This window comes from Coregonus clupeaformis, chromosome 1 (genome assembly GCF_020615455.1).
Source record: "Coregonus clupeaformis isolate EN_2021a chromosome 1, ASM2061545v1, whole genome shotgun sequence".
Taxonomy (NCBI): domain Eukaryota; kingdom Metazoa; phylum Chordata; class Actinopteri; order Salmoniformes; family Salmonidae; genus Coregonus; species Coregonus clupeaformis.
In genome coordinates this window covers 96,116,870-96,144,032 of record NC_059192.1, presented here as the reverse complement: position 1 = coordinate 96,144,032, position 27,163 = coordinate 96,116,870, and the positions used below count along the sequence as shown (strand labels likewise).

Here is a 27,163-nt window from a genome sequence, read left to right as displayed (position 1 = left end):
AATACATCCACAGGTACACCTCCAATTGACTCAAATGATGTCAATTAGCCTATCAGAAGCTTCTAAAGCCATGACATCATTTTCTGGAATTTTCCAAGCTGTTTAAAGGCACAGTCAACTTAGTGTATGTAAACTTCTGACCCACTGGAATTGTGATAGTGAATTTTAAGTGAAATAATCTGTCTGTAAACAATTGTTGGAAAAATTACTTGTGTCATGCACAAAGTAGATGTCCTAACCGACTTGCCAAAACTATAGTTTGTTAACAAGACATTTGTGGAGTGGTTGAAAAAACGAGTTTTAATGACCTATATACCCCTGCCCCTTCTGGTCAGAATATGAAACCTATATGCCACTGCTGCAGTCAAATCTTTGTTCAGATGGCGAACTAGAGGAGCACATTTTTTTCAAAAATAATTCATCTTTAGAGTAAACATGGATAAATAGTTAACGGATACATTTCTAAGGTATCTTACTGTAGCATTTTTACAGATGGATGCTATTTATCAAATATAAAACGGAGCAAACATAAACATGATCTGGATCCGCATTCTATGAACATTGACATGACAACTCTGGATCAGCATTCTATGAACATAAACATGGCAACTCTGGATGCTTGGCTCTGTTGTGCTTCAACAGTGGTCCAGTATAATGCATCTGAAATGGGGTGTCTCTCCATCTGGACAGCTGCAAGTCAATGTGTTATTCAGTGTAGTTTTCAGCTGTCCACATCTCACTCAATGCTTCAAAGAGTGATTATGAATGGAGAAAGACAGACATATAGTACATATGGTAATTATGTATGTTCTTTGTGCTATCATACAGGGTTCTAACCATTTGTCGTGCTGGTTTTGGTTTCTCATTGAGTACGGACCAAATTAGTCTTTGACGAGTACTAAGTGCAAGTTGCTTGTAGGCTACCACCCAGCCTTACTAAATTACATTGACTAAGGTTTAAACAAAGTTGTACAACTCTGACCAGACCATTTTCCAGGGGTGGTTTCCTTTTATGTCAGAAGGTTCTTTCTTCCTAAAAATAAATTGCCATCAAGATGAGGGTAGTAATTTGTGATTACCGGTTGTGTCTGTGTCAGTTAGTGAGGTACTGTTGCATCAGCCCAAGAATACTCACACAGTTTGCAGTAAGACTACGTACAGAACTTTTTGAAGGGTGAAACATTGCATGCATGTATGTCAAAGAGAAATCACTTTAATATTAAAGGTTGGATGTTTTGCGTGCCATGTTATGCTGTAGGTGGATAATCACAAAGACACTTATACGCTATGTTAATTACTTCATACATTATTTATTTAGGAAAAATATTTAGTTGATTTTCTTTATGGGCAACAGTGATAAAAACAATCCCAATAGGTTCTGTACAATGCTTCTTAAATACATTTATACTGGAAAACAAAGTCACATTGACCTGAACTGCCTTATATACATTAGACATATTTGCAAAATATTTGTTTTAACTTAAATTATATCAAAATGAAATCTACAAAAATCACAAACAAATGGAACACATAACACAATTAAATTAAAAGAATACATCTTTGAAAAAACCCCCCAGTATTTTTACAAATTTAAAGGCAGTATTTCCCCTCTCTAAACCAATTCAGAAGACTGCCTCAAAGGATTTACAAATATACACTGCAGTCAGTGCATACTCATTATACACAGTAATTAACTAAAATGTGTATGCTTAAATACATATTAAAAAGCAACCCTCCATAGTGCAATGAGGTAAAACTGTCCTCACAGGCAGTGCAACAAATCCATATTACGCACGTTCCTGGGAAACATAAGTTGTGAGAGCGCGGGCCAGTGTGGTCCAACATCCTTTATCTGCAGCCACTGTGCTTACTTCAGTTGAGAACCAGCTCATTCTGAATATCACTGTCAATGTCTTAGTCTCACAGCAGCAGTCACACGAAGGGAAACCTTCCCCCTGGGTTTGAGCAGCATTCACTGGAGTAAAACCTCCAGCACAGAAGACGTGCTACAGCTCAGCTGTGGTGTTACACCTGGGGAAGACAAGAGGGAAAGATGCTTTAGTTTCAGAGTGTTTGGCTATTCGTGGACCAGTGAAAACGAAATATGCAAACTGCAAAGAGATATTATCAGCAGTGAAAAAGAGGCAACTCAACTCACCTCAGTTGCAATGATACATTCATCTTTCTCGTCTGATATGACGTAGACTGACTGGTACTTTGTGTCGTTGCAAATCGATGCTTCGTTGCACATCGACTCCTCTGGACGTTTCTTTTCTGAGGTGTCACTGAGAACACAAAAAAAAAAAATACATTAACATCAACATTCACTCTTCAGACACAAGCATGACTACTCCTATATGTGGCACATTATTTATATCTAAATGTGTAGATATTCACCTCTTTAAATGTTTTCTGTGTTTCTCTTCAAAGTCAATGTCGGAACAAAGAGATTCCGAACAATTTGATTCGGAACACTTTGCTTCGCTCTTTTCTTGGTCCTCTTTCAACAAATCTTCTGGCTTTAGCTCATGCACCAGATTATAATCCGTTGACGAGTATCGGGACTTGTAGCCATTCTTCTCTCCTCCAGCATTGTCCGAGTGAAAGTCCACTTTCTTATTGGTGTTCTTGACCCCTGTCGTGCCGATCACGCTGACAGCTAGGTCCTTGTCAGGCCGTTGACAGTTGTTGGCCAGGTTGTTCATGGTCTCACTCTCACTGTGGTGGTCACCCTGCTGGCTCCTCTGCTGCACCTTGACCCGGATGTAAACCACCAGCACGGCACAGGCCAGCAGCAGCAGCAGCACCAGGATAATCCCAGCACACACTGCGGTCCAGAGGAATGTGCCTTGGTCCTCTTCAGCAGAGTATCTCTTACCAGCTCCCTCCACCCCGGGCTGTCCCTGGGGGTGCTCTGGCAGGAGGAACTGGCAGTTATGGCCGCCGTAGCCTGGCACACAAGCGCACACGTAGCGGTTATTCCTCTCCTGGCAGGTGGCTCCGTTGTGGCAGGGCTTGTGCTCGCATTGGTTGATTGGCGAGCTGCAGTTCTTGCCAGTGTATCCAGGTGGGCAGGTGCAGGTGTAATCGTTCATGCCATCCAAGCATGTGCCACTGTTCTGGCAGGGGTAGTTGGCGCACTCGTCAATGTTGTCCTCGCAGTTGGCTCCGGAGAATCCCTCAGGGCACTGGCACGTGTAGGAGTTCACAAGGTCCATACACTGGGCACCTGGAGACATTAAAAATACATGTTAAACCGTCTGTTCCAGTATTCATTAATGTCATCAGACTTTGAATAGAAAGGTTGAACTGATAAACTCAGAACTGGAGATATTTGTTTCAGCTTACCATTGGAGCATGGGTTGGAGGTGCAGTGGTCGATCTTCTTCTCACAGTTGAATCCGGCATAGCTGAGAGGACACTGGCAGTAGTATCCTCCCTCTGGGTTGTCAGCACAGCGTCCGCCGTTAAAGCAAGGCCCATCGGCACAGGTCATGGCACTGAGCTCACAGTTGTTGCCATAGAAGCCTGGGGGGCAGGCACATGTGTATGTGTTTTCTTGATCCTGTCAGAGGAAAGACAAAGCACTTGCTAAGAAAAAGTTACAACTCCCTAATGACTTGTTATTAATTTGTTACGCTACATTCACCTCGAGGAATGCCTGCAAGTTCGAGCATAGCAGCACCACACTCTATGTGACATTACATCACTGAGAAATTCTTTCTAATGTAACTAATGAGGGGCAGCTCAGACAAGAATACTTACAGTGCAGCTTCCCCGATTTCGGCAGGGGTTGTCGGAACATTCGTTGACCTCAATCTCACAGCTGGCCCCAGTGAAGCCGGGCCTACAGGAGCAGGTGTAGCTACCCTGGCCAGTATTCGTACAAGTGGCTCCATTCATGCAGGGCTTGTGGTGTGTGCAGTAGTTGAGATCTGAAACAGACAATGGCACATGTGGATTAGTCTTCTGAAACGTAATGTACAGTGATATCCAGGATGTTTTTATGACTTGTTTGAAGGCCAAGATGTGTCCTATTCTCTGAACCTGATTGGTATGGGGGCTTAGAGAACATAGTGGGGATACTGTATGTCATCTCAACACCAGCACAGTCTGAATCTGGTGGAGAAGGATAGAAGAGCACGAGTCAGTTGCATATGGGAGATAAACAGAACTCACCTTGGTTGCAGAAGAGGCCACCCCACCCCTCCAGGCAGCTACACTGCCACGGCTGCTGGCAGGTGCCATGAAGACACCCTGGGTAGCGGATGCAGTCATCACAGTAACGCCCACTGAAGCCAACTCTACACCTGTAACCCCACACAATGAACATGGTTAGATATCTGGCATATATGAAACTATACCAAACGGTGATCCTGTTGACTGGTGTTTAACCCAGACAGAAGATGGACAGGTCATTGGGACTTACTTGCATTCACCAGGCTTGTCACAGAACCCATGCTCCTCGCCACAACCAGGAAGACAGATCGCTGCAATGAGATAGACCATCACAAGTGAATCATGGGAATCTAACTCATTGGAACACTGGTTCATTCATTTCAGTGAGCTGGTGGCCCCATTAGCCGTTACCTAGAAAATATGCTCCCCTCGTCACCAGGGGGACCAACATTCTGCTTAACACAGTTGCTGCCACACAAAGGCTTCTTTTTCTCCTAACTATGGGGTCAGAAATCCTTTTTTCTTTCTGCTCATACAGCCCCTCCCCTTAATGTCCCTGAGTCTGTGCAGATAAGAGTGGACAGCTGGTGTACATGGTGCCAGTACAGGACAGCTGGTGTACATGGTGCCAGTGCAGGACAGCTGGTGTACATGGTGCCAGTGCAGGACAGCTGGTGTACATGGTGCTAGTGAAGGATAGCTGGTGTACATGGTAGCAGTGCAGGACAGCTGGTGTACATGGTGCCAGTGCAGGACAGCTGGTGTACATGGTGCCAGTGCAGGACAGCTGGTGTACATGGTGCTAGTGAAGGATAGCTGGTGTACATGGTAGCAGTGCAGGACAGCTGGTGTACATGGTGCCAGTGCAGGACAGCTGGTGTACATGGTGCCAGTGCAGGACAGCTGGTGTACATGGTGCCAGTGCAGGACAGCTGATGTACATGGTGCCACTACAGGATAGCTGGTGTACATGGTAGCAGTGCAGGACAGCTGGTGTACATGGTGCCAGTGCAGGACAGCTGGTATACATGGTGCCAGTGCAGGACAGCTGGTGTACATGGTGCCAGTGCAGGACAGCTGGTCTATTGTCTACTCTCACTCAGCAGCTGCCCGCTTCCAACAATACCTCACCGCACTAAGCCAATCAACGGCAAGCACACTGCCAAGTAGCCAATCAGGTATTACATTTAATCTATGGCTCGCGTGTGATTATTCGGCAAACTTCTCTAACTTAAATTTGCCTAAACAGTAGCATAGACGCCTGTTGCAACCCACATTTTTGATAAGTGAAACTATTTGGTAATAACGCATGATTTATTCTGACTAATGACTGCAAATTAACCACATTAATACTTTTGTAAAAGAAAAAGAAAAACGGAACAACAAAAGTTAGTATGGGCAAAGCAGAAGTAAGGAGGTTGCGGCCTACTTACGTTCTGAGCAGTAGGTTCTTTTCCATCCTGAGTTGCAAATGATCTCTCCACGGTCCCCACAGGTGAAGTGACCAAAGGCATCATCTCGTGGACGGCAGAAAACAGAACAACCCTCCCCGTAGTAATGCTCATCACAAATAAATCGGTAGGAGTACTTCAGCTCTGTTCTTCCACTAGTCTGTAAATCAGAGGACCACTCATCTCCCACTGTCAGATGCTTCTGAGTGGTGAAGCGACTGATCAGTTGTTCAGGGTTATCTGAAAATTGTGAATACAGGAATTCGTACATATCCCTTTTTATTTATTTACAATGAATCAATGAATCAATTAGTTTGGTGACCTGTTGCTCTCTGTGGAATTTACCTGTTGAAAGATCATCGTAAGAATCCGTGTGTAGGGCCTCAATGATGAGAGAGAATGTCCCCTGTTGAAAAAAAGGAAGAAACAATTATAATAATGTACAACTGTGCCAAAGGATTAGGAGATGCTGAGGCATGATAATAATGTACAACTGTGCTAAAGGGTTAGGAGATGCTGAGGCAAGATAATAATGTACAACTGTGCCAAAGGATTAGGAGATGCTGAGGCATGATAATAATGTACAACTGTGCCAAAGGATTAGGAGATGCTGAGGCATGATAATAATGCACAACTGTGCCAAAGGATTAGGAGATGCTGAGGCATGATAATAATGTACAACTGTGCCAAAGGATTAGGAGATGCTGAGGCATGACAATAATGTACAACTGTGTGAAAGGATTAGGAGATGCTGAGGCATGACAATAATGTACAACTGTGTGAAAGGGTTAGGAGATGCTGAGGCATGATAATAAAGTACAACTGTGCCAAAGGATTAGGAGATGCTGAGGCATGGTAATAATCTACAACTGTGCCAACGGGTAAGGATATGCTGAGGCATGGTAATAATCTACAATTGTGCCAAAGGGTTAGGAGATGCTGAGGCATGGTAATAATCTACAATTGTGCCAAAGGGTTAGGAGATGCTGAGGCATGGTAATAATGTACAACTGTGCCAAAGGGTTAGGAGATGCTGAGGCATGATAATAATCTACAACTGTGCCAAAGGGTTAGGAGATACTGAGGCATGATAATAATGTAGAACTGTGCCAAAGGATTAGGAGATGCTGAGGCATGAACATACTGTACAACTGTGCCAAAGGATTAGGAGATGCTGAGGCATGGTAATAATCTACAACTGTGCCAAAGGGTTAGGAGATGCTGAGGCATGGTAATAATGTACAACTGTGCCAAATGATTAGGAGATGCTGAGGCATGATAATAATGTACAACTGTGCCAAAGAATTAGGAGATGCTGAGGCATGATAATATTGTACAACTGTGCCAAAGGGTTAGGAGATGCTGAGGCATGGTAATAATCTACAACTGTGCCAAAGGGTTAGGAGATGCTGAGGCATGGTAATAATGTACAACTGTGTGAAAGGGTTAGGAGATGCTGAGGCATGGTAATAATGTACAACTGTGCCAAAGGGTTAGGAGATGCTGAGGCATGATAATAATCTACAACTGTGCCAAAGGGTTAGGAGATGCTGAGGCATGATAATAATGTACAACTGTGCCAAAGGATTAGGAGATGCTGAGGCATAAAAATACTGTACAACTGTGCCAAAGGATTAGGAGATGCTGAGGCATGATAATAATGTACAACTGTGCCAAAGGGTTAGGAGATGCTGAGGCATGGTAATAATCTACAACTGTGCCAAAGGGTTAGGAGATGCTGAGGCATGGTAATAATGTACAACTGTGTGAAAGGGTTAGGAGATGCTGAGGCATGGTAATAATGTACAACTGTGCCAAAGGGTTAGGAGATGCTGAGGCATGATAATAATCTACAACTGTGCCAAAGGGTTAGGAGATGCTGAGGCATGATAATAATGTACAACTGTGCCAAAGGATTAGGAGATGCTGAGGCATAAAAATACTGTACAACTGTGCCAAAGGGTTGGGAGATGCTGAGGCATGATAATAATGTACAACTGTGCCAAAGGGTTAGGAGATGCTGAGGCATGATAATAATGTTCAACTGTGCCAAAGGATTAGGAGATGCTGAGGCATGATAATAATGTACAACTGTGCCAAAGATATAGGTGATGCTGAGGCATGATAATAATGTACAACTGTGCCAAAGGATTAGGAGATGCTGAGGCATGAAAATACTGTACAACTGTGCCAAAGGATTAGGAGATGCTGAGGCATGGTAATAATCTACAACTGTGCCAAAGGGTTAAGAGATGCTGAGGCATGGTAATAATGTACAACTGTGCCTGTCACGCCCTGGCTCTAGGGACTCTTTTATGTTGAGCCAGGGTGTGTAGAGTGTATGTTTTGTGCTCTTTGTTCCATTCTAGTATTGTATTTCTATGTTGGCCAGTGTGGTTCTCAATCAGAGGCAACGAGTGTCAGCTGTTGCTGGTTGTCTCTGATTGGGAACCACATTTTAGACAGGCTGTTTTCCCACAGTGGTTGTGGGATCTTGTTCCAAGTAGGTTGTGTTTATCTAAGGACGTCACGTTATCGTTTTGTTGTTTTTGTTCGTGTTATCGTTATCTTATTTAATAAATATGTTCGCAAATAACGCTGCACATTGGTCCTCTGTTCCTGACGATCGTGACAGTGCCAAAGGATTAGGAGATGCTGAGGCATGGTAATAATGTACAACTGTGCCAAAGGGTTAGGAGATGCTGAGGCATGATAATAATGTACAACTGTGCCAAAGGATTAGGAGATGCTGAGGCATGATAATAATGTTCAACTGTGCCAAAGGATTAGGAGATGCTGAGGCATGATAATAATGTTCAACTGTGCCAAAGGATTAGGAGATGCTGAGGCATGATAATAATGTTCAACTGTGCCAAAGGATTAGGAGATGCTGAGGCATGATAATAATGTTCAACTGTGCCAAAGGATTAGGAGATGCTGAGGCATGATAATAATGTACAACTGTGCCAAAGGATTAGGAGATGCTGAGGCATGATATTAATGTACAACTGTGCCAAAGGATTAGGAGATGCTGAGGCATGATAATAATGTACAACTGTGCCAAAGGATTAGGAGATGCTCAGGCATGATAATAATGTACAACTGTGCCAAAGGATTAGGAGATGCTGAGGCATGATAATAATGTACAACTGTGCCAAATGATTAGGAGATGCTGAGGCATGATAATAATGCACAACTGTGCCAAAGGATTAGGAGATGCTGAGGCATGATAATAATGTACAACTGTGCCAAAGGATTAGGAGATGCTGAGGCATGACTATAATGTACAACTGTGCCAAAGGATTAGGAGATGCTGAGGCATGATAATAATGTACAACTGTGCCAAAGAATTAGGAGATGCTGAGGAATGATAATAATCTACAACTGTGCCAAAAGGTTAGGAGATGCGGGGGCATGATAATAATGTACAACTGTGCCAAAGGGTTAGGAGATGCTGAGGCATGATAATAATGTACAACTGTGCCAAAGGATTAGGAGATGCTGAGGCATGGTAATAATCTACAACTGTGCCAAAGGGTTAGGGGATGCTGAGGCATGGTAATAATGTACAACTGTGCCAAAGGATTAGGAGATGCTGAGGCATAATAATAATGTACAACTGTGCCACATAATTAGGAGATGCTGAGATATGATAATATTGTACAACTGTGCCAAAGGATTAGGAGATAATGAGGCATGAAAATACTGTACAACTGTGCCAAATGATTAGGAGATGCTGAGGCATGGTAATAATCTACAACTGTGCCAAAGGGTTAGGAGGTGCTGAGGCATGGTAATAATGTACAACTGTGCCAAAGGATTAGGAGATGCTGAGGCATGATAATAATGTACAACTGTGCCAAAGAATTAGGAGATGCTGAGGCATGAGAATATTGTACAACTCTGCCAAAGGGTTAGGAGATGCTGAGGCATGGTAATAATATACAACTGTGCCAAAGGGTTAGGAGATGCTGAGGCATGGTAATAATGTACAACTGTGCCAAAGGGTTAGGAGATGCTGAGGCATGATAATAATCTACAACTGTGCCAAAGGGTTAGGAGATGCTGAGGCATGATAATAATGTACAACTGTGCCAAAGGATTAGGAGATGCTGAGGCATGAAAATACTGTACAACTGTGCCAAAGGGGTTGGGAGATGCTGAGGCATGATAATAATGTACAACTGTGCCAAAGGGTTAGGAGATGCTGAGGCATGATAATAATGTTCAACTGTGGTCCTCTGTAGCTCAGCTGGTAGAGCACGGCGCTTTGTAACGCCAAGGTAGTGGGTTCGATCCCGGGACCACCCATACACAAAAAAAAATGTATGCACGCATGACTGTAAGTCGCTTTGGATAAAAGCGTCTGCTAAATGGCATTTAATTTTTCTTTTTTTTAATTTAATTTTTATTTTTAATGATAATAATGTACAACTGTGCCAAAGGATTAGGAGATGCTGAGGCATGAAAATACTGTACAACTGTGCCAAAGGGTTGGGGGACGCTGAGGCATGATAATAATGTACAACTGTGCCAAAGGGTTAGGAGATGCTGAGGCATGATAATAATGTACAACTGTGCCAAAGGGTTAGGAGATGCTGAGGCATGTTAATAGTCTACAACTGTTCCAAAGGGTTAGGAGATGCTGAGGCATGGTAATAATGTACAACTGTGCCAAAGGATTAGGAGATGCTGAGGCATGATAATAATGTACAACTGTGCCAAAGAATTAGGAGATGCTGAGGCATGATAATATTGTACAACTGTGCCAAAGGGTTAGGAGATGCTGAGGCGTGGTAATAATCTACAACTGTGCCAAAGGGTTAGGAGATGCTGAGGCATGACTATAATGTACAACTGTGCCAAAGGATTAGGAGATGCTGAGGCATGATAATAATGTACAACTGTGCCAAAGAATTAGGAGATGCTGAGGCATGATAATAATCTACAACTGTGCCAAAAGGTTAGGAGATGCGGGGGCATGATAATAATGTACAACTGTGCCAAAGGGTTAGGAGATGCTGAGGCATGATAATAATATACAACTGTGCCAAAGGATTAGGAGATGCTGAGGCATGGTAATAATCTACAACTGTGCCAAAGGGTTAGGGGATGCTGAGGCATGGTAATAATGTACAACTGTGCCAAAGGATTAGGAGATGCTGAGGCATAATAATAATGTACAACTGTGCCAAATAATTAGGAGATGCTGAGATATGATAATATTGTACAACTGTGCCAAAGGATTAGGAGATAATGAGGCATGAAAATACTGTACAACTGTGCCAAATGATTAGGAGATGCTGAGGCATGGTAATAATCTACAACTGTGCCAAAGGGTTAGGAGGTGCTGAGGCATGGTAATAATGTACAACTGTGCCAAAGGATTAGGAGATGCTGAGGCATGATAATAATGTACAACTGTGCCAAAGAATTAGGAGATGCTGAGGCATGAGAATATTGTACAACTCTGCCAAAGGGTTAGGAGATGCTGAGGCATGGTAATAATATACAACTGTGCCAAAGGGTTAGGAGATGCTGAGGCATGGTAATAATGTACAACTGTGCCAAAGGGTTAGGAGATGCTGAGGCATGATAATAATCTACAACTGTGCCAAAGGGTTAGGAGATGCTGAGGCATGATAATAATGTACAACTGTGCCAAAGGATTAGGAGATGCTGAGGCATGAAAATACTGTACAACTGTGCCAAAGGGTTGGGAGATGCTGAGGCATGATAATAATGTACAACTGTGCCAAAGGGTTAGGAGATGCTGAGGCATGATAATAATGTTCAACTGTGGTCCTCTGTAGCTCAGCTGGTAGAGCACGGCGCTTGTAACGCCAAGGTAGTGGGTTCGATCCCCGGGACCACCCATACACAAAAAAAAATGTATGCACGCATGACTGTAAGTCGCTTTGGATAAAAGCGTCTGCTAAATGGCATTTAATTTTTCTTTTTTTTAATTTAATTTTAATTTTTAATGATAATAATGTACAACTGTGCCAAAGGATTAGGAGATGCTGAGGCATGAAAATACTGTACAACTGTGCCAAAGGGTTGGGGGACGCTGAGGCATGATAATAATGTACAACTGTGCCAAAGGGTTAGGAGATGCTGAGGCATGATAATAATGTACAACTGTGCCAAAGGGTTAGGAGATGCTGAGGCATGATAATAATGTACAACTGTGCCAAAGAATTAGGAGATGCTGAGGCATGATAATATTGTACAACTGTGCCAAAGGGTTAGGAGATGCTGAGGCGTGGTAATAATCTACAACTGTGCCAAAGGGTTAGGAGATGCTGAGGCATGGTAATAATGTACAACTGTGCCAAAGGGTTAGGAGATGCTGAGGCATGATAATAATCTACAACTGTGCCAAAGGGTTAGGAGATGCTGAGGCATGATAATAATGTACAACTGTGCCAAAGGATTAGGAGATGCTGAGGCATGAAAATACTGTACAACTGTGCCAAAGGGCTGGGAGATGCCGAGGCATGATAATAATGTACAACTGTGCCAAAGGGTTAGGAGATGCTAAGAGATGATAATAATGTTCAACTGTGCCAAAGAATTAGGAGATGCTGAGGCATGATAATAATGTACAACTGTGCCAAAGGATTAGGAGATGCTGAGGCATGACAATAATGTACAACTGTGTGAAAGGGTTAGGAGATGCTGAGGCATGATAATAATCTACAACTGTGCCAAAAGGTTAGGAGATGCGGAGGCATGATAATAATGTACAACTGTGCCAAAGGGTTAGGAGATGCTGAGGCATGATAATAATGTACAACTGTGCCAAAGGATTAGGAGATGCTGAGGCATGATAATAATGTACAACTGTGCCAAAGGATTAGGAGATGCTGAGGCATGATAATATTGTACAACTGTGCCAAAGGATTAGGAGATGCTGAGGCATGATAATAATGTACAACTGTGCCAAAGGATTAGGAGATGCTGAGGCATGATAATAATGTACAACTGTGCCAAAGGGTTAGGAGATGCTGAGGCATGATAATAATGTACAACTGTGCCAAAGGATTAGGAGATGCTGAGGTATGATAATAATGTACATCTGTGCCAAAGGGTTAGGAGATGCTGAGGCATGATAATAATGTACAACTGTGCCAAAGGGTTAGGAGATGCTGAGGCATGGTAATAATCTACAACGTTGCCAAAAGGTTAGGAGATGCGGAGGCATGATAATAATGTACAATTCTGCCAAAGGGTTAGGAGATGCTGAGGCATGATAATAATGTACAACTGTGCCAAAGGATTAGGAGATGCTGAGGCATGATAATAATGTACAACTGTGCCAAAGGGTTAGGAGATGCTGAGGCATGATAATAATGTTCAACTGTGCCAAAGGGTTAGGAGATGCTGAGGCATGATAATAATGTACAACTGTGCCAAAGGATTAGGAGAAGCTCAGGCATGATAATAATGTACAACTGTGCCAAAGGATTAGGAGATGCTGAGGCATGATAATAATGTACAACTGTGCCAAAGGAGTAGGAGATGCTGAGGCATGATAATAATGTACAACTGTGCCAAAGGATTAGGAGATGCTGAGGCATGATAATAATATACAACTGTGCCAAAGGATTAGGAGATGCTGAGGCATGATAATAATGTACAACTGTGCCAAAGGATTAGGAGATGCTGAGGCATGATAATAATGTACAAATGTGCCAAAGGGTTAGGAGATGCTGAGGCATGATAATAATGTTCAACTGTGCCAAAGGATTAGGAGATGCTGAGGCATGATAATAATGTACAACTGTGCCAAAGAATTAGGAGATGCTGAGGCATGATAATAATGTACAACTGTGCCAAAGGATTAGGAGATGCTGAGGCATGACAATAATGTACAACTGTGTGAAAGGGTTAGGAGATGCTGAGGCATGATAATAATCTACAACTGTGCCAAAAGGTTAGGAGATGCGGAGGCATGATAATAATGTACAACTGTGCCAAAGGGTTAGGAGATGCTGAGGCATGATAATAATGTACAACTGTGCCAAAGGATTAGGAGATGCTGAGGCATGATAATAATGTACAACTGTGCCAAAGGATTAGGAGATGCTGAGGCATGATAATAATGTACAACTGTGCCAAAGGATTAGGAGATGCTGAGGCATGATAATAATGTACAACTGTGCCAAAGGGTTAGGAGATGCTGAGGCATGGTAATAATCTACAACGGTGCCAAAAGGTTAGGAGATGCGGAGGCATGATAATAATGTACAACTGTGCCAAAGGATTACGAGATGCTGAGGTATGATAATAATGTACATCTGTGCCAAAGGGTTAGGAGATGCTGAGGCATGATAATAATGTACAACTGTGCCAAAGGGTTAGGAGATGCTGAGGCATGGTAATAATCTACAACGGTGCCAAAAGGTTAGGAGATGCGGAGGCATGGTAATAATGTACAACTCTGCCAAAGGATTAGGAGAAGCTCAGGCATGATAATAATGTACAACTGTGCCAAAGGATTAGGAGATGCTGAGGCATGATAATAATGTACAACTGTGCCAAAGGAGTAGGAGATGCTGAGGCATGATAATAATGTACAACTGTGCCAAAGTATTAGGAGATGCTGAGGCATGATAATAATATACAACTGTGCCAAAGGATTAGGAGATGCTGAGGCATGATAATAATGTACAACTGTGTCAAAGGATTAGGAGATGCTGAGGCATGATAATAATGTACAAATGTGCCAAAGGGTTAGGAGATGCTGAGGCCCCACAGTCCATAAACATTGGGCTTTTAGGCCTGATAGAGGTGTGCCACATTTAGGTTTCTGTTAGGCCTGATAGAGGTGTGCCACCTTTAGGTTTCTGTTATGCCTGATAGAGGTGTGCCACCTTTAGGTTTCTGTTAGGCCTGATAAAGGTGTGCCACCTTTAGGTGTCTGTTAGGCCTGATAGAGGTGTGCCACCTTTAGGTGTCTGTTAGGCCTGATAGAGGTGTGCCACCTTGAGGCTTCTGTTAGGCCTGATAGAGGTGTGCCACCTTTAGGCTTCTGTTAGGCCTGATAGAGGTGTGCCACCTTTAGGTGTCTGTTAGGCCTGATAGAGGTGTGCCACCTTTAGGTGTCTGTTAGGCCTGATAGAGGTGTGCCACCTTTAGGCTTCTGTTAGGCCTGATAGAGGTGTGCCACATTTAGGTTTCTGTTAGGCCTGATAGAGGTGTGCCACCTTTAGGTTTCTGTTAGGCCTGATAGAGGTGTGCCACCTTTAGGTTTGTTAGGCCTGATAGAGGTGTGCCACCTTTAGGTTTCTGTTAGGCCTGATAGAGGTGTGCCACCTTTAGGTTTCTGTTAGGCCTGATAGAGTTGTGCCACCTTTAGGTTTCTGTTAGGCCTGATAGAGGTGTGCCACCTTTAGGTTTCTGTTAGGCCTGATAGAGGTGTGCCATCTTTAGGTGTCTGTTAGGCCTGATAGAGGTGTGCCACCTTTAGGCTTCACACTTAATTCCACCACTCCCCCACTTACTCAGCGTTTCACGCAGAGATGCCAATTATACTCCAACTATGAGGATGTGAAGTTTCCCACCCTGATAGCATTTGTTAAACGTGCCCAAGTCCCCCTCCTGTCCTGGGATAGACCACATTTCACTACGACCGTTAATGACATTGTCAAAGCCCCATAAGTGGTGAGCATTGAGCATACTGACCAAGATTGTATAATTTGACAAAGATGCGCTTAAATACTCACCGGCCACGTGAATCCAAAAGAAAACGGAATAGGGTTGGCGAAGGCTTCTGCAATTGTTTCCGGCACTTGGAAGGAGTTTGATCCGAGGACAGGAGTCACCGAACCACCATAGGTACAAGGGGGTTCCGGTGATACGTGAACTTGATAATGCTTCAAGCAGATTCTAAAAAACGTTTTGCATTCACACTGCTGAATCCCAGAGGCTCCTTTGCAGCAGTTTGTATTGCCTGTCACTCCTTTCTTGTTGAGAAACTCTTGTACCTTCAACTCGAAAACCCCTGAACAAAAACCCTGTAAAAACACAATAAAAACATGAAGGTTGTATTCTATTATGTTTTTATATGTAGCCTACACATGACTAATGAATACACTTAAATTACAAATCAATTCAAAAGAGAGTAGAATTCGCAATACCTGGCATATCAAGACACAAAGGATGACAGCTATCACGAGCGACTGACGTCCCATTTTGCTGAGGATATTCAATAAATAGTTAAATGTCCACGAGCCAGGGCAATTGATGTATAACCCAGCTCAGAAAATCATTGAGAAAGTTATTTTCCGTTATCAAAAGTCCCACTTAAAAATCCGTACGGTCTTCAGACGTCTTGAATGGAACTGGAGTGTATCTCGATGCTTCTCAGTGTGACTTCATGAACAACGTTTATAGTACAACGTAATCCTCAACAAGTGGTGCCGGTGGCGAAAAATCCCAACGAAAAATGTGGGAATGAACTCGAAATTCCGTGCCAAGGTGTTAATTCCAATCCAGTTATTAGATATTGCTGTTCAGCACAGCTTCTGACTTGAGGGTGCAAATGAGACAACCCAGTTTTAAGTCTGCTTGTGTTTTGTTTATTTCCCCTTAATTGATAATGAGAAAAAAATATACTGATCCAAAACACTTCCCCAAAGCTTTCTCAGTTCTTCACCCTATGTAGCAATGCTTGTGTCTGACATCCCAACCAGCCTGCCGCCAGTTATATACAGACGGCGCTGCTACGGTAATGATATGCAAACGAGCTAGTCTACTCCCCAATCTGTCTCGAGCTGTAACAAAGGGACACTTTTCAAAACCTCCCTCTCAAAAGATCGCCAAATGGTCACTGAGCTGTAAAATGTGCAACCCTTCCCCATGGCACAAAACAAAACATTCTCATTTACATTCCAACAAATTTTTCACCTCAAGAATCCTTTACATCCCTCTCTGACATAAACCACAAATGACATCACAGAACATCTCGGCATAGTAAAACCCATGTAGGCTACTGTACGCTCCAAATAGACCTACATCTGCCACGAGCTCTCCAATGTAAGACTATTTTTCATTCTTTTTTTAGCTTTTCATCATCCCCCTTTTCTCCTAAACTTTGCTTTTCATTTTTATTATTTTTTATTTTGTTATAGTGTGCCCATATAAACTGTTTATTCACACAATAACAAATCGTGTATTTAATCATAATATAAAACTAATGGTCAACATTAATTAACATTTAATCAAAATGGAAAATCAATAACTTATAACTAGGTTTTCACATAGCTCTTGGAAAATCTTGCCCAAAACCTAAGGATATTATCTCGATATAATTCAATGAAATCTACACAAACATAGGGTGATATCAGGTAAAATGGGCCATCAGGTAAAATGGGCCATTTAAGGTTTGGGGGTCCCAGCCCCTCTGGAATTTAGAGCCAATGACTGCAAAAGGATTTCAAACTGTTGTCATAACTGTACTTGACAAGTAACAGGTGATTTGATTGGTTCATGGTTGCTATGGTGGGCAGTGCAATAATTCAAATCAAGACTGCACCAGAAAGCTGCATGGTGAGTAGCCTGGCATACCAAATCTAACTAAACTATTATAAGGATGATAAATCTGTAAAAAACAACAACATGCCCATAAAAAACTATGCATAATATCTGTCTTGATGGCATCAATCAGAAATAATGTTGTTAGTTTGGTATATGAACATATTTTTTGAAAAAGTGATGCTTTTTTGGGGGGCCCAATTTACCTTAACCCCTTGAGGTAAAATGGGCCACATGGTTTCAGCTAAAATGGGCCATCATTTGTGTCACTCACAAACACACATACACATGTGTTTGAGTGTGTGTGAGTGAGTTTGTGTGTAAGGGTGTGTGTTTGTGTTTGTATGTGTATGTACGTGCATACACACACACACACGCACACACACATACATACACACAATTTAGTCCCTAATCATATAAAATGTACACCAAATAATTATTCTATTTCTTGCAATAATATAGGCTCTTTTTGTTATTTTCTTTCTGTTCAGTCTGTGAGATCGGTCACATTCAATGACTTGATCTCAATGCCGCAAAGGGAGAGGGCCATCAGAAAGAGAGTGAAGCCACCATCGTATAACCTAACAAGTGAGCAACACATTGAATATATTCAAACAAAAAAATCATCCAGCAAGCATCCAGCCAAGCAAGCCAGCTGGTACCGGGCAGCAAGCAACCGAAAGGGAAAAAAAAAGCAGGGCAAGAGAAGCAAATCACCTTGCAAAGTCTGCAACACCCACTATGGTGACCCAAATGACCCTAAGGCTACTGAGGAATGGTTAAAATGTGTTCCATGTTCTGCCTGGTTTCATGAGAGCTGTGGTGAAGACAATGGTATCTGTGCTGACGATGGTTTCATTTGCAAAGACTGTGTTTGAAAAGTTTTCACACAAACATATCAGTTAATAATTTGGAATGTGAATTTTTGTATTTTTGTGAATGCACATTTTGTTCTAAATGTGTTGTTCACACACACACACACACACACACACACACACACACACACACACACACACACACACACACACACACACACACCACTGACAGTTCACTGATCTATGCTGTTCCAAAATGGATTTTTTTAATTGCACATTTGAATATGTGGGTTTGCACCCAAAATGTTTTTTGAATGGCACATATGAATTTTTGTTTAATGCAGTTTAAATGTTATGTGGCTGTATAAGCAACTGTGTTTTAAAATTAAAATTGATGATAAATGACTATTTCCCTTTGGAGTTTGACTGGCCCATTTTACCTGAAGCTGTGGCCCATTTTACCTGAAACTGCTCATGCAACAAATGTTGGCAGAGCTGATGTTTCAAGAACTGTAGGGCCTAAATAATTATATTTTATTAAATAATTTCAACACAAAATTATCAAAAACAGTCATTATTAATCATAAAAACACATGGAAAAGGCATATATGGTATTGTATTATTGTCCCAAACGATTTACCAAAAAGTGGCCCAATTTAGCTGATGTCACCTAGATGTTTGCACATTACGCATGTGCAATGGTTTTCGTGAATTTTTTTATGAGTTTTTAAAACTTGACACATCAACAGGTCAAGTGGATGCTTTTTTCCTTGTATTTTTTACAACTGTAAATATTGTGTTGACTTTAGGCATATATGTATAGATTTAACATTTAACATTCTTGTATGCTGGGCAGTAAAAACTGAGCTGGTGTATCGTTCGCATGGCTGTCATTAAGGCACTTTGTTATTGTGCGGGCCGGGGGAAAGAATACGTTTCTTCTTTGTGCTCTCAGCTGTATGGTAATTCAGGCAGCAGCACCTGCTCTCTCCACAATGTACTAGGGAGAAAGAGCTCCCCTCCGCGCACGCTGCCGTCCCTACAACAATGTCCTCAGTTTAAAAAACACGTAGTTTGCTATTCCAGAAAAAAGTCTTCCGTTTTTTGGTTATTTCAATATTAGCCAACAACATAGATTTTTCAACTAGCCTATAACATTCGGTAAACTGTCCATTCTTTTTCATTGCTGAAACTTTTAGAAACACATTTGTGTCCTGTGAAAGAGGACATCATTTGTAATGGTGGTTCTAAGCTGATTACTCTGCCTCTCTCTGGTGACACTGAGAGAGTGTGTGTGAGGGCGTGTCGGGTGGTCTTAATTAGGACGCTAATTGAAACGGAATTTCAATTTTTGGCGGGTGGCAGCAATACATTTGAATTTTTGAGCGGCGTTCCAAAACAAGGAAAGCATTGATCCCATGCGCAATTACGCAACGTTTTCCCCCGTGTGTTTTAGTCTACGCTTGGGTTTACTAAGGCATTGTGTGTAGCCTATGTAATGTCTGACTGATGTTTTTCTGTTTAGAATCCTTATAATGTATAATGATCAAGATATGATACTTCCAAATAAAGATTTGGAATAGGTGCCTACCTTTGTACCCAAAGGAAAAGGCGGAGAGAGAACATTTCAAACTATGACTAATAACATTATTCATGTGTCTACATGGCCATATGTATTCGACGATCCGAGTTGTATTTAACAAATTGGTTATTCAATACACTGAATGCAGTAATCCGAAGGATGTGTCTCCACGTTTTTACAGGTTTTTGCTCTGTGCGTAATTCTGCGTGCTTGAGGTTTATGCGTTCGCTGCACTATCAGGTATTTATTATATTGACGTGGCACGCATTTATCGATTATGGCAGCAAAAGCGTAACTGAAAGGTATGGTGAAATCCTTCTGGATCATAATCACTACACGTATTATTTTCAAACAAAATGTATGCCTCAAAATTCTGTCTTGGCTAAATCAAGCAGAAAGTTTCTTCTTCGAACTCCCCCTTCATTCTGAAGGTGGACTATGGGGAGACTGTTTAACTTAAGTGTTTCTATAGGGGGCTGTTGTACTTTAACTCCTGCCCACCAGTAGCTCCAATGAACAAAAGAGAGACTCGAGGTCTGACTATTCATCTTTTCTTTGCGCTTTAATTTTCATTGATTTTGAATACAAGGGGAAGCCCTTGGGGATTCTATCTGAAGGGCACGACACGCCTTTAGACGCGGACAGCCCCCCAAGCCAACCATCTGCTCCACACCAAATGGCGTTTTCCCCCCAACCTCAACTGCATGTCTCTACATATTGCACAGTCTATATCCAAATTGGACTGGAAGCATGTTAAAGAGACTGCAACGGTATGATGCTGACCATATGGTTAGGGAAGCCAGAACTTACGTTTTTCGGATAGATTGCTCGTGGGAACATAAAAACTGTGAACATCACACCATAACGACCAGATAGATAGCAACTCAGGCGTATAGCCTACGTTACCATTCACTAGAATTCTACCTAATTTTAAGTCGCCTACCGCGGTACGCGCAATTGCTCTTTTGGATCAATATTAAAAGTTATCAATAGTATGACCTGCTGTTATAACTGTGTTGAATAAATATGTTATTAGTTGTAAATAATAAATACATGTTTTGAACAACAGACACCAGTCAACATAACAGAAATGTCTAACTTTTTGCTTAGTCAAATAGACATGCAGGCAACAGGTGGAATGTGCTGAGGCATCTCTTCTTTCAATCGTCCTCAGTGATATAACTGGACTGGAGTTCAGACAGATGACGGAGCTTGTTTAGCGCGCTGAATCTCCACCTAGATTTATTTTTAGAACAATGAGTCTCTCGTCGGCATCCTGTGTGATGCTGCAAAGTAATTGTGCTGTAATTGTGCTGATTACAATTATAAATAATCTGTCGCGTGGCTCGATTGCCTGCCTCCAGATGATGGATAGAAGCAGTTCAGCCTCACCCCATGACGACAGAAACTCGATAGCAAATCATCTGCTCGCTTTGGCCCTGCCCCTATTTTAATGACAATACCCGTGTGATTACCTGTGATCCTATGAACGAGACGGGATTCATTTGTCTTCAAGAAGTCCGATTACTCCGGCCAGCTGCTCTATGAGTGAACAAGGACCAATTTCAAAGAGGCCGTTCTTTGTGCCCTGTATGTTGTTGGGGTCATAGGGGGAGATTGGGGTAACTGTGTGCGTGTTTGTGCGTGGGTGTGTGCGCGCGTATTTGTGTGCATTCTTCAGGACAGGGTTTACTGCTGAGCCTCTCTTGAATTCTTTAGCAGAGTGGAAGGCAGTCGCGTGCTTTATTGAAAACATCTGCTTCTGTTCTGGGTGTTTTTTTCCTTGTGTGTCAAGCTTGGGTCCTAGAGGGGGTTGGAAAAAATCAATAAAAAGTTAGAGGTGATCTAAACGGCAATAACAAGAAGTAGGCCATATGCCTATATAACCTATAGGCATAATATCCTAAGAAAATCCCTGATTCAGTGGATTAGACCTATAGCCTAAGGTAGCCTAGAAAAGGTCTAATTCACTCCATGAAGTTAGCAGGAAAGATTGTTGAGACTATCTTTGTCTGCTCTAGTAGCTGCTGTTCTGAATTCTCTGGAACCCTCTTCCCAATAGATAAAGGTCTGAATTTTAGCACAGATTGGCAGATTTTGTTACGTAACAGCTTTTAGTTTTTAGCAAATTGCATCCCAACCCCCATAAAACCACAGTCACTATTTCACGTTGGGGATGAGCTCCAGTGCTAGGATACCATCAGACCGTCATTATGAGCCCCTCACCCCCAATTCCGGAGCAAGGCAATCTGAATTACGGCACAACGCCATCCCACTGAATGGAGGATTTAACGGGGCGGTGCCCCTTTAGAATGGCTCCCCAGGTCCCTGGGAGCATCTGCCCAGAGATGAACAGATGTAGGCACCTGTGGTGACAGCCTGCATATGCTCCAACCCATTCACACTTTTCAAGTCATGGCCACAATAGAAGATAAAGCTTTGTGTGCATAGTATTATAACTCCTGGATGATCTATTTCTCAACAGCAGTAGGCCGACATCTACTTTTTATTAGGCCTAGTTAACCAGCTTCACTATTGAACTCTTTCTCCAACTTTATTTTCAAACGTTCAACAAATTATTAAGTTATGAAGTGGGACAACTTTTAGGCAATTTAGCAGCCAACCTGAATCATAGCCTAGGCCCTAGGCTTAGTTCTTGTTATTAAACAGTTCAAACATTCTGTTGCAATAGCTAGAATACGTCTCCCAAACGGCTACTGTGGGGAAGTCTCAAAAATAGAAACAAATGTTGCAAACTTGCAAACTTAAGAGAAGAGAAGAACAGCGCTGGAGAAGATGGCTGCCGTTTTACAGCCCTCTAACCAATTGTACTATTATGTGTGTTTTTCCGCGTTATTTGTAATTTATTTTGTACATAATGTTTCTGCCATCGTCTCTTATAACCAAAAAGAGCTTCTGGATATCAGGACAGCGATTACTCACCTCGTATTGGACGAAGATTTTTTCTTCAACGAGGCGGCCGCGAAGGATATCATACAGACACCCGACAAGGCCCAAATCCCCGTCATTCGCGTGAGGAAGAGACGGAGATATCGTGGACGTAGATCGGGGTGCCTTGTAAGGATCCGACGGCGAGCGAGTAAACTGCCTCTTCCATCAATCCTATTAGCCAATGTTCAATCATTTTAAAATAAATTGGATGACTTAAGATTACGGTTATCCTACCAACGGGACATTAAAAACTGTAATATCTTATGTTTCACCGAGTCGTGGCTGAACGACGACATGGATTTCATACAGCTAGCGGGCGATACGCTACATCGGCAGGATAGAACGGCTGACTCCGGTAAGACAAGGGGTGGCGGTGTATATTTGTAAACAACAGCTGGTGCACAAAATCAAATACTAAGGAAGTCTCGAGGTTTTGCTCGCCTGAGGTAGAATATCTTATGATAAGCTGTAGACCACACTATTTACCAAGATAGTTTTCATCTATATTTTTCATAGCTGTCTATTTACCACCACAAACCAATGCTGGCATTAAGATTGCACTGAATGAGTTGTACAAGGCCATAAATCAACAGGAAAACGTTCATCCAGATGCAGCGCTCCTAGTGGCCGGGGACTTTAATGCAGGGAAACTTAAATCCGTTCTACCTAATTTCTACCAGCATGTTAAATGTGCAACCAGAGGGAAAAAAACTCTAGACCACCTTTACTCCACACACAGAGATGCATACAAAGCTCTCCCTCGCCCTCCATTTGGCAAATCTGACCATAACTCTATCCTCCTGATTCCTGCTTATAAGCAAAAACTAAAGAAGGAAGCACCAGTGACTCGGTTAATAAAAAAGTGGTCAGATGACGCAGATGCTAAGCTTCAGGACTGTTTTGCTAGCACAGACTGGAACATGTTCCGGGATTCTTCAGACAGCATTGAGGAGTACACCACATCAGTCACTGGCTTCATCAATAAGTGCATCGATGATGTCGTCCCCACAGTGACCGTACGTACATACCCCAACCAGAAGCCATGGATTACAGGAAACATCCGCACTGAGCTAAAGGGTAGAGCTGCCGCTTTCAAGGAACGTGACTCTAATCCGGACGCTTATAAGAAATCCTGCTATGACCTCCGACGAACCATCAAACAGGCAAAGAGTCAATACAGGACTAAGATTGAATCGTACTACACTGGCTCTGACGCTCGTCGGATGTGGCAGGGCTTGAAAATTATTACAGACTACAAAAGGAAGCACAGCCGCGAGCTGCCCAGTGACACAAGCCTACCAGACGAGCTAAACCACTTCTATGCTCGCTTCGAGGCAAGCAACACTGAAGCATGCATGAGAGCACCAGCTGTTCCGGATGACTATGTGATCACGCTCTCCGTAGCCGATGTGAGTAAAACTTTTAAGCAGGTCAACATTCACAAGGCCGCAGGGCCAGACGGATACCAGGATGTGTACTCCGAGCATGTGCTGACCAACTGGCAAGTGTCTTCACTGACATTTTCAACATGTCCCTGACTGAGTCTGTAATACCAACATGTTTCAAGCAGACCACCATAGTCCCCGTGCCCAAGGACTCTAAGATAACCTGCCTAAATGACTACCGACCCGTAGCACTGACGTCTGTAGCCATGAAGTGCTTTGAAAGGCTGGTCATGGCTCACATCAACAGCATTATCCCAGAAACCCTAGACCCACTCCAATTTGCATACCGCCCCAACAGATCCACAGATGATGCAATCTCTATTGCACTCCACACTACCCTTTCCCACCTGGACAAGAGGAACACCTACGTGAGAATGCTATTCATTGACTACAGCTCAGCATTCAACACCATAGTGCCCTCTAAGCTCATCACTAAGCTAAGGATCCTGGGACTAAACACCTCCCTCTGCAACTGGATCCTGGACTTCCTGACGGGCCGCCCCCAGGTGGTAAGGGTAGGTAACAACACATCTGCCACACTGATCCTCAACACGGGGGCCCCTCAGGAGTGCGTGCTCAGTCCCCTCCTGTACTCTCTGTTCACCCATGACTGCATGGCCAGGCATGACTCCAACACCATCATTAAGTTTGCCGACGACACAACAGTGGTAGGCCTGATCACAGACAACGATGAGACAGCCTATAGGGAGGAGGTCAGAGACCTGGCCGTGTGGTGCCAGGACAACAACCTCTCCCTCAACGTGACCAAGACAAAGGAGATGATTGTGGACTACAGGGAAAAAAAGAGGACTGAGCACGCCCCCATTCTCATCGACGGGGCTGTAGTGGAACAGGTTGAGAGCTTCAAGTTCCTTGGTGTCCACATCACCAACAAACTATCATGGTCCAAACACACCAAGACAGTCGTGAAGAGGGCACGACAATGCCTATTCCCCCTCAGGAGACTGAAAAGATTTGGCATGGGTCCTCAGATCCTCAAAAAATTATACAGCTGCACCATCGAGAGCATCCTGACTGGTTGCATCACCACCTGGTATGGCAACTGCTTGGCCTCCGACCGCAAGGCACTACAGAGGGTAGGGCGTACGGCCCAGTACATCACTGGGGCCAAGCTTCCTGCCATCCAGGACCTCTATACCAGGCGGTGTCAGAGGAAGGCCCTCAAAATTGTCAAAGACTCCAGCCACCCTAGTCATAGACTGTTCTCTCTGCTACTGCACGGCAAGCGGTACCGGAGTGCCAAGTCTAGGTCCAAAAGACTTCTCAACAGCTTCTACCCCCAAGCCATAAGACTCCTGAACAGCTAATCATGGCTACCCGGACTATTTGCACTGCCCCCCCACCCCATCTTTTTACGCTGCTGCTACTCTGTTAATTATTTATGCATAGTCACTTTAACTCTACCCACATGTACATATTACCTCAACTACCTCAACTAGCCGGTGCCCCCGCACATTGACTCTGCAACGGTACCCCCCTGTATATATAGCCTCCCTACTGTCACTTTATTTGACTTCTGCTCTTTTTTTTCTCAACACTTTTTTAGTTGTTGTTTTATTTTTACTTTTTTTGTTAAAAATAAATGCACTGTTGGTTAAGGGCTGTAAGTAAGCATTTCACTGTAATGTCGGCGCATGTGACCAATACAATTTGATTTGATTTGATTTGATTTGATTTGTTGCAGAATGTTACATTGTAAAAGTTAAACAATGTATACCTGCACACGCTGTGTTTTGTTTTTGAGCTCTTGCATGCTGATGCAACCTAGCATCCAGTTCAAAACAGGAAGTGATCCTATCTGCACCTGATGTATTCGGCGCATGTGACCAATAAAATTTGATTTGATTTGATTTGATTTGTTGCAGAATGTTACATTGTAAAAGTTAAACAATGTATACCTGCACACGCTGTGTTTTGTTTTTGAGCTCTTGCATGCTGATGCAACCTAGCATCCAGTTCAAAACAGGAAGTGATCCTATTTCTGCTGACGACTAGCTAGCCCACACGCTGCCAAGTATCATAAGGTTAAAGTAAGTAAGACCACATTTGGTGCATCACGTACACACAGTTATGCAGACTGCAATGCATCGAATGCAGATACAGTGCAAACCTGTAGTTGCTTGCCAGGCCCAGGGGTTGGTTAGCTAGCTAGCTAGCTAGTTAGCTAAATGCAGGTCCTGCAGACTGAAAAGCATGGCCAGAGAGGCACACTCAGTGCGCTTTGAAACTATTATTCTGAATATTCTGTGAGCATTATACCTATTTAGTCAGTCATTAATTCACTTGCATGACGTACATTGACTGGTATGAGCTAGTGTAATTTATTGCTCCTAGCCACTATTTAAAACGTATATATTTAATTTGTCTTTGTACGAGTTGGTATAAAAGGCTTGCAGTATTTCATGGAGAAATGTTGTCCAGAAACCTGTGGACCTCAGGGAGATGGCAAGGCAGCATGTCAACAGCCACCAACAGGGCAGCAGCACCACTCCTCCTACACTGGTATGGTGGCTGTCTGTCTGAGAGACTGGTATGGTGGCTGGCTGTCTGAGGGACTGGTATGGTGGCTGGCTGTCTGAGAGACTGGTATGGTGGCTGGCTGTCTGGGGGACTGGTATGGTGGCTGGCTGTCTGGGGGACTGGTATGGTGGCTGGCTGTCTGAGGGACTGGTATGGTGGCTGGCTGTCTGAGGGACTGGTATGGTGGCTGGCTGTCTGAGGGACTGGTATGGTGGCTGGCTGTCTGGGGGACTGGTATGGTGGCTGGCTGTCTGGGGGACTGGTATGGTGGCTGGCTGTCTGAGGGACTGGTATGGTGGCTGGCTGTCTGGGGGACTGGTATGGTGGCTGGCTGTCTGGGGTACTGGTATGGTGGCTGGCTGTCTGGGGGACTGGTATGGTGGCTGGCTGTCTGAGGGACTGGTATGGTGGCTGGCTGTCTGGGGGACTGGTATGGTGGCTGGCTGTCTGGGGGACTGGTATGGTGGCTGGCTGTCTGAGGGACTGGTATGGTGGCTGGCTGTCTGGGGGACTGGTATGGTGGCTGGCTGTCTGAGGGACTGGTATGGTGGCTGGCTGTCTGGGGGGACTGGTATGGTGGCTGGCTGTCTGGGGGACTGGTATGGTGGCTGGCTGTCTGGGGGACTGGTATGGTGGCTGGCTGTCTGGGGGACTGGT

At 43.3% G+C, this 27,163-nt stretch overlaps 1 protein-coding gene across 1 annotated transcript; it reads right to left on the bottom strand.

The window, feature by feature from the left end:
• Positions 1 to 1,294: 1,294 nt before the first annotated feature.
• LOC121577890 (delta-like protein D) lies at positions 1,295 to 16,304 on the bottom strand. Its single transcript, XM_041891866.1, has 11 exons — positions 15,776 to 16,304; positions 15,362 to 15,652; positions 5,976 to 6,036; positions 5,613 to 5,870; positions 4,430 to 4,490; positions 4,180 to 4,310; positions 3,766 to 3,935; positions 3,349 to 3,565; positions 2,398 to 3,229; positions 2,159 to 2,285; positions 1,295 to 2,031 (listed from the first exon to the last, which is right to left on the bottom strand). The coding sequence occupies exons 1-11, from the start codon at positions 15,827 to 15,829 to the stop codon at positions 2,026 to 2,028; spliced, it is 2,208 nt and encodes a 735-aa protein (XP_041747800.1). The 5' UTR covers positions 15,830 to 16,304; the 3' UTR covers positions 1,295 to 2,025.
• Positions 16,305 to 27,163: the final 10,859 nt, after the last annotated feature.